This window comes from Apteryx rowi, unplaced genomic scaffold (genome assembly GCF_003343035.1).
Source record: "Apteryx rowi isolate R43461 unplaced genomic scaffold, aptRow1 scaffold_190, whole genome shotgun sequence".
Lineage (NCBI taxonomy): Eukaryota > Metazoa > Chordata > Aves > Apterygiformes > Apterygidae > Apteryx > Apteryx rowi.
Window position 1 is genome coordinate 38,493 of NW_020448197.1, and position 11,914 is coordinate 50,406.

The window sequence follows — 11,914 nt, forward strand, 5'->3', positions numbered from 1 at the left end:
GTTGCCTTCTTCCTAACAGGCTTCCAACTCCGCAAGGTGGAGGAGCAGCGGGAACAGGAGAAGCGGGACGTTGTGGGCAATGACGTGGCAACGATTCTGTCACGCCGCATCGCTGTAGAGTACAGCGACTCTGAGGACGACTCTTCGGAGTTCGATGAGGACGAATGGTCGGATTAACGACGGTCCCATCTTCCCCCCCCTTCCCTCCTGGGTTAACACCTTCTTAAAGAACCAGGTGGCCAAACCTTCCACGTCTTCCTTTTTCATCCTGTAACCAAAGATGTGCCAAGGGTTTTCAGACAAGCACCAGCATATCTCCCCTCTCCCTTCCCCTCCAGCTTTGGCAGGACTTTGTGCTCTACCTTTCTGAAAAGCTTCCTCATGGACACTGAGGATGACGGTGCTGAGTTTTAGCTGGAGGGTGTGTAACAGTTGCTTATTTAAGAGAGCTAAACCTCCAGATTCTCAATCCACCAGGCAGAGCACATAAAACCCCTCTATCCTGAGGGTTTTTTAAAGTAAAGATGGATGATCCTGTTGTGGCCACATGGCCTTTCAGATGAAGGACATTTTCAGCTAGTTTTCTCATTGCAACAGCATACAGTAGAGCTAATTGGCTCTTCTTTCCCAGCGAATGCTGGTAGTGCTGCAAGAAAATGGGCTTTAAATGTCTGTTCTCTGCTGCATCCCGCAGTCAAACGATCAGTTTTTAGCAATAGCGCACAGTTCTCTCCCCCTTGGCCCCCCAGTATTCCCAGACTACCCTGCGCTGGATGCACTCTGGGACTAGAGCATGCATTGGGTGCAATGTGAGGAGTGGCTTTTAAAAGCTGCCTTTACCTTCCTCAAATCTCCTGGACTGCTTCTCCAAGTCTGCCAGAGGGGACTTGGACAAAGGGATGCAAAGCCCAGGCAGAACTGTTGCTTGGCTTCCTGCTGCTGGGTGAGCAGAGCCCAGCTGGGAGCGCTCTGTGTGGTCAGTGCTGAGCAGTGGCAAAACTCGGCTTAGCTGATTTCTCCAGTCCATGCTGGCAGTGCGCGGGGGGGGGAAGTGCCAAAAGCAGAGAGATTGGGTGGGGAGGGGTTCTCTGAACACCAGGCACTGGATCAGGATGATGGTTACAGGTGAACCTACAGCTGGGACTGAAATGCCTTGGGGTCTCTTTGGCCTATTCAGGGCAGTGCTGTGATCAGTTTGGAGAGAGGTGCTTTTCTGGTGGGGTGACTGCCCTTTACACAGGGACTTGAGCAGCAACAGAAAATGCTGGTATTGCCCTTGCTGCCTCCTCTCTTCCACCTAAGAAGAGGAGTGTTTGTGCCTAAAAACATCTTGTGTGTGAACTGAGTTGCCCATCAGTTACAGCAGGCCTAACCTACATTATGTGTTTCCCATTGTTTTGTTATTATAGTTCATTAGTTAATTTTAAGAAAACATTTCTTCTCCTAGCTAACCCTACAGATTCCTGGGTTGCTCACTACAGATACAGTACTGGCAGGGGGAGAAAATGGGGAATTTGAGCTAGCTGACCTAGGTTTTATTGCTGTTTTATATTACCTTACATAGAATTTTAGCATATCCTGGAAGCCTAGATAAAAATTCCCCAATGCTACAGATGTGCTTTTCATATTTTAATGTGGACTTGACTAACTATCTCAGTATGATGCAAGAAAGCAGTTCCAAAGTCTTTTGGAGATCACGGGTCCAGCTATTGTGGGATGGGACCAGCAATATGTCCCATTACGACCAACTCTCCAAATGCTTTGCCTTTTTTATTGTTAAGTATTTTGCCAACTTGTGCCTGTTCGTTCTTCTCTGGTGTGCCTCACTAATTGATGTTGCTGATACCTGGAATGCCAGGTCCAACCCGAGGCTGCCAGGTTGCTGAAAATCCTTCTTGGGGTTTGATTGATGGTTTTGGTTTGCGCGGTTGAGTTCTTACTGATTTCGTGTGTGTGTGTGTGTGTGTGTGTGTGTGTTGGGCTGTTTTTAGTCTTTGACAGAGCAGATAATGGCCTGGAGGATGGACTCTTCTGGAGGGTGGATCGAGCTGAGATCCAGTTTGACCCTGAGCATCATCAGGAGAGATTTTCTGGACCTCTACACCATTATATTTTGTCAGCAAATGAGCTGGTAGGCAGGATGCAAAGGGCATAGACAGGGAGGCATCCTGATGCTCTGGGAACATCTGAGCAATATTAGTTCCAGGTTCTGGAAGAGGGAACAAAACCCTCGAGTGCCAGTGAGCCATCGTGCATTGGAGGGATTTGGAAATGCAAACTGATTATTGCTGGAAGCTGGGTAAGGGGGGCCAGAGGAGAATCACTGGCTCTGTTCTGCTCTTTCTGTGAGCGTCCTCCTCTCGCTTCTCTTGGAGACAGGTTCTGGGGGTAACAGACCTTTAAGCTAACCCAGGATGACAGCATTATCACACAGGGAAGTGAGGAGCTCACAAATGCCAGACCTGGGTTAATTTTAAATTGCCTTAACTAGACTTGGCCCTGGTTGTGAAAGGGGAGCGAGTGTTCCTGTCATGTGAAATTCAGAAAAGTGCCATATTCTCTGTGACCCAGATGGATGGTCCGTCAGGCTGGGCCATGCCTCGGGGTGGAAGGGACATGGTTACCCCACGCGCTGCCTGTTGCACAACTGTGCTGTGTGGGCGATCGGCATGGCCGTGGGTGGAGTCCAGTCCTCCGACTGGCTCGCCTGCTTGCACGGCCCTCCTGGCAGCAGGAGGAATGCTGCTTTGTCCGTGCAAGCCTGCCGCAATCACCRTGTGCTTTCAGACTTGCATCCCAAGGTGAGAATCAAAGCTGCTGGATCCTATGCAGAGGGGCTGTGGATGGGTGGGGGAGGGTTTGATCTCCTTTGATGTCAAAAAAGCGGTATGAGCCTAGCTTGGGGGCTCCTGAGAAACAACTCTGGTAGAGTGGCAGTCTGTGAGTATCATTGCAAAATTGCAGAGCATTGGGCCACCAAGTAAGCTGAATATTTCTTAAACCAGTAGGGGAAGAGGAGAGGTGCCAAAAACAACCTTTGCAAGACAAAACAGCTGTGCTCTAACGGCAGGGCTGCTGCTCCATGTAGGCCAAGGGCATGTGCTGGACTCCCCTGCCATCGTTGTCGTTCAGTGTGTTAAGCTTATTCCTTCCTCCCTCTCTGTGCAAGGCTCTTGGGTACGTTCCAGTTGAATGGCACGGTGGGGGAGCCTCCGGCATTTCACAGAGCCAAAAGAGGGGGCTGGAAGCTGGGCTTTTCCCCTCTCTCTGGCTGCCCGGGGTAGCCCCTCTCTTTCCATTTCAGTCCGGACCCGGGTCCGCGTGGCGACACGGAGCCGCAGCAGCCATTTTGCCTGTACCGGAGCCGCTTGCCACGCGCTCGGGGCGTGCTCCTTCCCTCCCCGCGTGCGGCGTGCTGGGGCAGGTCGCCGTTGCCTCTCCTTCCCGGCCCTCATGCTCCTGGTTAAACATTCTCCCGGTGTCCTCGCCCGCAGCGCTCGGCTGCGGCTCCCGGCAGCCTCTCCCCCGCCGCCCCTCCTTCCCGCGCTCRCAGGGAAAGCCTCGTCCCGGCTCCCCGGGCTCAGCCTGGAGCCTCGTCTGCAGTCGGTGACCTTCACTGGTTTCTCCTCTCCTTATCAGACCCAGAGCACCAGACCGGATCAAGGGAAGGGGCTGCCGGAGGTCCCAGATGGCGGAGAAACTGTGCAGAGTGTCATTTCAGGGAAAGGATATTTTCAGTCCGTGAACTTATTTAACATGCCTCTTCTGAAAGTACCTGCCCTTGACGGGCTCTGGGGCCGGGAGCTGGCTGTGCCGAGCCTGGCGTGGGGCAGGCGCAGGATCCTTTGCAGCCCTGCTCACAGCTGCCCTGGGTCAGGTTTCATTGCTGTTAGTTTTTAAGGGGTGCTTTTTTTTCCCACTTTTTTTTTTTTAAACAAAGTCTTCAGGTGGGAAGTGGATCCAATTTTTTTTATTGCTGTATTAACATTTTAATTCATTTCAGAAACTAACCCATTTCTCTTCCCGACTAGAATGTCATAGAATTAGCCAAGCTGTAACCCTCCCGAAGTGCCTTATTTTCCTATATGATATAAATATATTTATAAGAGCAATTATTCCACTTGTAACTTAGGGGTTTAATGCTGACCAGAGAGGATAAGGTGGGAGAAGAGACGGAAAGTGCCCTCGAAGGACCCAGCGCCGCTGCGGGGTCGGAAGGGTGGTGGGGTCGGACGGACTCTCTCAGGGTGCAGGGGGTTACTCACTTTCAGACCAAAGGAGTTTCAGCAGTGAAACTCTGCTAAAACCTCACGAGCAAAATACTGTAGCGACCACAGACACTGGCACTGAGGTCGATGACTTGTTTGGTTGTTTTTTTTTCTTTCTTTACCCCTGCAAAATCAACACAGATGGCCAGACTCTGCTGCCTTGTGTACACGGATGCACCGGGAATAAAGCCGCTGCCTTCGGTGGAGCGGAGCCCGGTCTGTACCTGTGCATCTAGACGCAGACTCTTGCTATCTTGTTTTCCCTTGTAATGTCTGTCTGTATTTTTCTCTGTCGGTTGCTGTGTAAGCCAGGCTTTCCTGCTGCTTTTTTTTTTATAATCGGCTCAGTCTCCCCTGGATGAAGATCCCAACTGCAATTTTTTGTAATGTACATGTAAAAAAAACTTTTAAACCTTTTTTAAAACTGTAAACTTAAACTTGATAAAACCTTTCTATCCAATCGGTGCCCATGTGTGTTACTCCGGGCATGTACGGGGAGCCACGGCGCTTTCCTTAGCACGCTGAGAGCGGCTGATCCGGGGCGGAGGGGCTGCTGTGACTTGTCTGGTTAGAAGTTCCCCTGCCCAGGCGTGTTGTGTTGCGTGAGCAGCTTGTACCTTCTAACCTGAGTGTCCCGTAGTGCCTCTCGCAGGGCTGCTGGGCTGTAATTTGAGGAGACCGGCCACACTGGGAGTTTCGAGGGCTCCAAGGCTTTGTCCTGTCAGCAGGAGCCTCGCGCAGGTGTCTGGGCAGAGAGGTGAAGAAAAGCAGCGGGTCCCAAGCTGCCTCGCAGATGCCATCCATGCGGAAATCTCTTCCAGCACCAAAACGCAGCCACCGCCAGGGCGAGTTGAGGATTATCGATGGTGGTAGTTAGCACTGCCTGCAATGGGGAACCGTGCCAAGGAAACGCTATCCAGGAGGAGCTACCCGCCTCCTCTGCGTGCTCTTCCTGCCATGCAAAATGCGAGAGCGGAGCGGCTGTAGCTGGGGTGGGAGGGGGCTGTCTCTGATTTGCTTCCATTTAGGTTGTCACGATCCCTTTTGCGGTTAGAGCGGTGATGGGTGGTGGCCCTGTCCCCTGTCATCAGGTGTGTTGTCTGGACCTTGTCTGCGAGTCTGGGGCATGGACGTATTTCTTGACTATTGCTGTAGAGCCCCAAAAGCATCTGTCTCTGCTCCTTGGTTCTGCCTTTGCTGCAAGCCTTGCTGGCCACATTCCCCTGGCTTCTAGGAGACACCCGTGCGCTTGTGCTGCAGTACTGTGCCTTTTCTTGGCTGACAGGAGTCCCTGGCTGCAAAACCTCATTAGATTAACTGCCTTTGCCAGCTTCAGAGCAAGAAGCCCCTTTACTAGTGGTGGGGCACGGAGGGCAGGGGAAGGGGAGGCATCTCTTGGGCTTTCAAGCTCAGTAATGCTGAATGTCCCAGCTGTTGGCTCCATCTCGGATACAGCAGGAGCAGCCTGGCCCCCTCGGCTTGCCTTGCTCTGAGATGGGAGAGCGGCTGTAGCTTGCTTGGCTGAACGTGTTTGCCTGTAGCTGGGGCTAACGCTGCCCCTGCTTTTTGGGGCGCAAGCTAGCGTGTGGCCCTGTGCTTTTGGGGTGCGAGTCCTCGTGAGCCAGCTCTGTGAATTGTCTTTTTGTCTCTCTCGTAGCTGGCGGTGTGCGAGCTTATCTTTATATCCCAGCTACTGTCTCGCTGCTTACTGAACACGCACAAATCCACCCCAAGACAGGGGAAATCTCAGTCCCGGATCTGCCTTGCGGGCAGATCAGCTCGCCTGCGCGGGTAGCGCCGTACCTGCGCCGGGAAGGACGGCCCCGTGCTTCCCGCGCTGCGGCAGGTCGCTCCGCGTGTGGGCTGGAGCAGCGTGACTCATCCTTCGGGGGCAGCTGGCGTGGTGCTGCGGGGTTTGTCCTGGCTGGGCCGCGTCGTGCCGCAGGCGCCGTGCGGCGCGCGGGCAGGCAGCGGGGAGATGGCAGGGCACCGCGTTTCACACCCCGCCTCTGCGGGGGCCATGGGGAGAGCTGCTGCTGCCGCTGGTGCTGGAGACCGAACAGTCTCCCATCAGCTGCCGCTCCTTGGGCTGGCGCTTGGCTCAGCGCGGGGAGGAGAAACCCAGCAAGGAGATTAATTGCGTGCTGGTGCTCTCAGACCCCGAGCCCTTTCCGTGAGCAGCAATTTCCTACAGCAGAGCTGCTCGCAGCTGGGGGAGTCTCTCAGGCTCTGCCTGAGCCTTGGCACTCCGGCCTTGTCCAGGGCRTTTGATGTGTCCGCGTGTCTGTCTCTTCCCGTGGAGTCGGTGCTGGGTCACAGCTGTCTGGGCTCCGGCTTCGCAGGAGCCCCCGTCTCCAAAGACCCATTTAATTTTCTCCTTCAAGGTGGTGTTAGCAACACCCAGAAGATGCTGCCGGCTGCCTTGGACGAGTGGGCTGCGTGTCCTTTCCACCACTGACGTCAGCTTCTCTCCCTTAATTCCCCCTCTGGGACCAAAGTGAGTGCAGGCGCTGCCAGCTCCGATCAGCGTTAGCAGCCTGCTCTCCCAGTGTGTGGCGGCGCTCCGCGCTGCCAATGTCACCCCCTCCTCGGGCTGCCTGCCTTAGCCAAGCATCCACGGGCGGTGGGAGAGCACTACCCTCTTCCAAGTCCCCGGGAAGCGCCCGCTGCCAGCCGAGAGTCCCCGCTTCTCGCACGTAGGTGTGCCGAGATGGCAGCTCAGCCCCTGTAGAAATGGCTGACTCCTTCCCTCTCCATCTCTTTCCATGTGTGTGGTTTTTCTCTCTCCTTTTTTTTTTTTTTTCCCCTCCTCTTTTCTCCTTCCCCCTTTGCTGTTGCCTACGCGGTTGTGTGGGGAAGGCAATCGGCTCCCGTGCTGCGGATGGCTTTATCTGTAACTCTTCCATCTGCTCACAGCAGCTCGCAAATAACCACGGGGTGCCAGAGGAATTATGTATTTGGAGCTCAAGTTTCTGCAGTCTGGCAGGGCAGCAGCTCTGCGCTGGGCTCAGCCGCTTCCACAAAGGCCAGCGCCTGCACGCCGAGGGCTCGAGGCAGCCGGTGCCAAGCTCGCGCTGCGCTGAGGGCCAAGTTACGCTCCTAATCGCCCTCTCCAGGCCCGGGCTGGGCCGCTCAGACAAAGCGGCRGCCCCCTCCCCGCAGCGCAGCCCCCCGGTCCCCAGCGCCGCACCAGCGCCCGGAGCCTGGACCCGGCACGCTGCCGCCGGGCTCCCTGCACCCGCCGGCCAGCCCGGAGCTCCCGGGGTAAAGTCACCTTCTGCCTCCGCTGCCGCAGAAACAAAGCGGGAAGCTGCTGGGTGCTAGCGCAAGCCTCGCTTTGCGCCCTGCCGCCGCGGCGGGGCTGCGCGTGCCCACGGGCAGCCGCTTCGTGCACGCGGCCGTGGTCGGCGCGAGCGGAGCCGCCGCTCCCCTGCGAGCTGGGGCGAGGGGGCCCGCGCCGCTGCCGCCTCCCGGAGCCGTGACGCCGCTGCTGGCTCGGGGCGATCCCTGCCGTCCCGGCCCCGCGGGCGCCGTGGGGAAATGCCTCCCGCCGAGGCCGCTGCCTTCGGCAGTCGGGCAGGCGCTCGCCGAGCGGGCCCTGGTGTGCTCGTTTCCTGCCTGCTCCGGCTTCCAGGGAAACAAAATCCCCCCAGCCAGGGCTGAGGTTTCTCATTTAAATTTAAGCCAGACCAGCATCGAGAGCTGCTTAACCCTCGTGGCGGCCTGGCGTTCCCATCTCGGGGGCCGCACTCCCACCAGGGCTGCAAGAGTCCCGGCAGCAGATAAATCACCCGGAGCCGCGACAGCCCCTTCTCCCATCCCTGCGTCCCAGCGAGGCGGCGTGGGCGACCGGCAGCTTTCGGCTCCATCGCGGGCAGGTCAGTCGGGTTTTGGGGGGTGGTAAGGTTTGGGAGTAGCGGGAACCTCCCTCCCTCTCTCCCTCCCTTCTCCGAGCCAGCGAAGCGCCTGGTTTTCGGCGCCCGCCAGGGTTTGTGCTGAGCCTCGTTAGCGGGTTGCTAAGCGAAGTCTCTCACCTAGCGGGGACCGGCCCTGGCTTTGCCATGGTTACTGCGAGCGCTGGCGCCCGGCGTCCTTGCTCCCGGYGAGGCGCGAGGGGCCGGAGCCGAGCCCCGCTGCTCCCCGCGTGCCCGGAGCCCCCGGGGGGACCGCGACGGGGCTGGTGGAGGGCAGGGACAGCCCCGCAAGCCGCCCGTCGGGGAGCCCCCTGCCTTCCGCCTGGTGCCCCGGGAAGCGGAGCCGGGCGCCCGGCACCACCGTGGCCCCAGGGAGCGATACTGGCCGGGCCGGGCTCCAGCGGGAGCCTGAAGCCGCCTTGTCGTGGGAAGCCTGCGGGATCGGCTCTGGGCTTTGGTGCGCCGCAGGGCAGGGAGCGTTGTCGGAGCCGAGGTGCCGCCCTCGGCTTAGCGCGTCCCACTGCCCAGCCGGGAGCCCCGCGCCCTGCCCAGATGTGCGCCAGCAGCTGGTGATGGTTTCACGCGTGCCCACGTCTCAGTGCCTGCTCCCGAGTCTTATTTTCTGACCCCGAGGCCGGGCCCTTGGTCGTCCCCCCCTGTCCCCAGCCCCGAGCCGCTGCAGAAGCCCTGCCAGCCCACCCGCAGCGTGGGGGCGGCTGCTCAGCGCCCGGGCGCCTTCCCGGCTGAATTCGACTTTTTTTTTTTTTTTTATATACCTCCGCTTTCTGCTGCTTTTTTTTTTTTCCCCTTGAAAAAGGGAACAGGCTGGTCCTTGCCACCGGCTGTTTATCTCGCCGCTCGGTACTGCCTGCTCCGGCACCTGAAGGCCTGGAACAGCTCTGGGAACAGCTCCGGCCTCGCTTGTTTGCATCCTGGGAAAGCAAACACCGTGGAGGTGCCGGTGGGGTCAGGGCCGCCGCTTCCTCCRGCCCCGTGTTCACCTGGGGGTTTTGTGCCCCGGCGCCGCGTGTCCTGCGGTGGAGGGCCGTTGGCTGCAGGTAGGACACAGAGGTCTCGTTCCCCAGCCGGGAGAGTTGCAGTTTCTCGCCGGCCAGGTACCAGTGTGACAGGACGGGGCAGAGGGCATGGGAGGGGGTTGGGATTGCCGGGATGCAACACACAGCCCGAGGCAGACGGGAGACAGCGAGAGCCGGAGCCTGGCAGGCTGCAGACAGGCTGTCACCAGCATGAGCCAGCATCTCGTGGCCACCAGGGCTCGCGGGGGGTGACGCGCTCTCCGAGGGCCTGTCCATCGCGTGTCGGGCGCATGGGCTGAAGGGCCACAACGGCTGGTGGTGGGCAGCCCCGCRGCCCCGCGTGGGGCGACAGGGCCGGATCGCAGCGGCCTCGTAGCTGCAGATAGCTCTGCTGTCGCTGCAGGTTCGCTCCCGGCTTTACGAGCCTTATATAACGCACGCACGCACGCGCCCCCTCCGTGAGATGAATTTGGGAAGCTCCTCGGCTCCGGGGAAGCCCTGCCAGGAGCTGGGGCACCGCTGTGCCGGTGCTGCCGGCCCCGCAGCTGTGCCCAGCGCAGCCGGGGTGGAGATGGGCGCCAGGCACCCGCGAGCCCTGCTGCCAACCGCAGCGTCACCCCCGGGGCAGGAGACCGGGGACCCCGGAGAGCAAGCGGGACTGGCAGGCCCTGCTTTGGGAGGCACCAGGCAGCRTTTGCCCGGTGCGGGGAAGCGAAGGGGCTGCGCTTGCTCCCTCTAAAGACAGCAGCAGGGTGAGCACGGCGGAGGAAAAAGCTGCTTAAGCTGCGGTGCAGCGTCGACGTAAGAACAAGCAGGTATAAACTGCCCCTGAATAAACCAAAACTGGGAACCGCGTGGTTTTTCTCCGCTGGAGTGGATCCCCCGAGGAGGAGGGGGAGCAGGGCACCCCGGACGCCCCCGGCGCCAAGCTCTGCTCCTTCACCCCCGGCTCAGCTGCGGCAGGGAGGAGGCAGCCCCCAAACCCCAACCCCGTCCCGGTGCTGAGCCCAGCCCGGAGGCAGAGAGAGCAGGAGCCCTGGGGCTCCGCAGGGTGGTTTGGCCTCTTCCGCCAGCCCCGTCACGGCTGCTCCAAGCCTTCCCCGGCGCTCGGCTCGCCCGAGTCCTGCGAGGGCTGAGAAGAGGAAGGAAATCTCCGTTTCCTTCGCCGGGAAGAGCAGCAACGCTCCGGGCTGCCACCCCGAGTGATGGCAGGGCTCGGGGGCCCGGCGTCGCCCTCCCTCCCGCCACCCCTGGCCATGCGGGGCCGCACCGGCGGAGCACCAAGGCCCCTTCCCAGCCCGCGGCTCGGCCGCAGCCACCCGCGTTGGGTCGTGGATGCTCCAGCGCCTGCAAGGACCCTGCTGCTCCCTGAGCTGGGGAGGGGAGCGGAGCAGGGGGGTGTCGGGGCTGAGCCCCGGGGACGAGCCACCCCGATTACCGCTGCTGCCGTTCACCCGGCCTTCCCCGGCGCTGTGCATGGCTGGGAGGTTTGGGATGAGGACGAGGAGGTCCCCGGCCCCTCTGTGCTCCTTCCCCAGGGAAAAACATCCTGCTAACAGGATGTGATGGGTTTGGGGGGGGGGGGGAGGAGGCTGTCGCTTAGGATTTCTTAACCGGGCGCAAGGAAAGGAGCCAAGGAAAAGGCCCTTCGCTGGACTCRGGGTGACGCCGGGGGGCCTCGACCTGCCCTGGGCACCCGCCCGCTCCCCTGCGCCACCGCGGGGAGGAGACACCCTGCCCCCCCCAGGACYGCACAGCCGCGGGTCGTATCACAAATCACTTTTATTCCCCCCCGCCGCGGTTGTAAACGAGACCCAGCGGCCACCCCGAGAGCTCGCGCGCCGTGCAGCGCCGCAGCCGGGCTTTCCCAGCCATCACCGCCCCAAAGCGCCTCTTCGCATCCCTCTCCCCCCACCCCAAAACATACAACGCCGATTCCAGCGTGAGGAAACACTTTTCCCAGGATGTGGGAGGCCTCTCTGAGCACGCCAGGGTGGGAAGCGGCTCTGCCCTGCTGCCCCCCCAGCTTCGTTCCTGTGCCGGCAACCCCGAGCCACCAGGGTTTGGGGGTGCAGGGTCTCCAGCAGCATCTCCTCCCCCAGACCAGTGAGCACTAGAGGGCAGCAAGTCCCAGAGCTGGGACAGCCGTGGGGAAAAAGCTGGGCATGGAGAAGGGAGAGTAAATAAAATAAAAATAATAAAAAAAAAAATACATGGACAGCTGGGAGAAGGGGGAGGTGGATTTGAGTCCCTCCTTCTCTGGGAAGCGATGGGTTTTTTTYCCCCCCCTCCCCCTGTAAATGTACAAAATATATATATATTTGAGGTAAATAACAAGGCTGTAAAAAAGCAGAGAGGAGCGAACGGTTCTGGTATCAATCCCCCTTAAAAAAATAATGCATCATAAATATTTTCAAAGAAAATATGAGGATCTCCCTCCCTCCCCCTCKCTCATGCACACATAAATATATATTATATTATGGATTTAAAAATATGTTTTTCTTCTGTAAATTCAGAAAGTGGAAAAATAGAGGAAAAAAGATATTGTGCACAAAAGGACAGGGCTGGGAAGAGCTGCTCATTTTAGAGAGCTCTTGCAAAGTGCCTCTGGTTGGGGGGGCGGGGGGACGACACAAAATAGAAAAGAAAATACACCAACAAATTTGACACCATTAGACAACTTATCACGCCTGGT

At 58.6% G+C, this 11,914-nt stretch overlaps 2 protein-coding genes across 4 annotated transcripts in view; one reads left to right on the forward strand and one right to left on the reverse strand.

Annotated features, from left to right (window-relative positions):
* The window catches only part of WASF2 (WAS protein family member 2), a 33,896-nt gene extending 29,168 nt beyond the window's left edge, over positions 1 to 4,728 (forward strand). For all 3 annotated transcript variants that reach the window (XM_026062557.1, XM_026062556.1, XM_026062558.1), the window contains one exon: positions 20 to 4,728. In XM_026062557.1, coding sequence (XP_025918342.1) covers positions 20 to 177 — 158 coding nt within the window. In that variant the 3' untranslated portion in view covers positions 178 to 4,728. The remainder of the gene's footprint in view (positions 1 to 19) is intronic.
* Positions 4,729 to 11,594: 6,866 nt separating this feature from the next.
* Positions 11,595 to 11,914, reverse strand: part of GPR3 (G protein-coupled receptor 3) — a 1,360-nt gene continuing 1,040 nt past the window's right edge. Inside the window, exon 2 of the mRNA XM_026062593.1 lies at positions 11,595 to 11,603. Within this exon, the coding sequence (XP_025918378.1) occupies positions 11,595 to 11,603 (9 nt within the window). The remainder of the gene's footprint in view (positions 11,604 to 11,914) is intronic.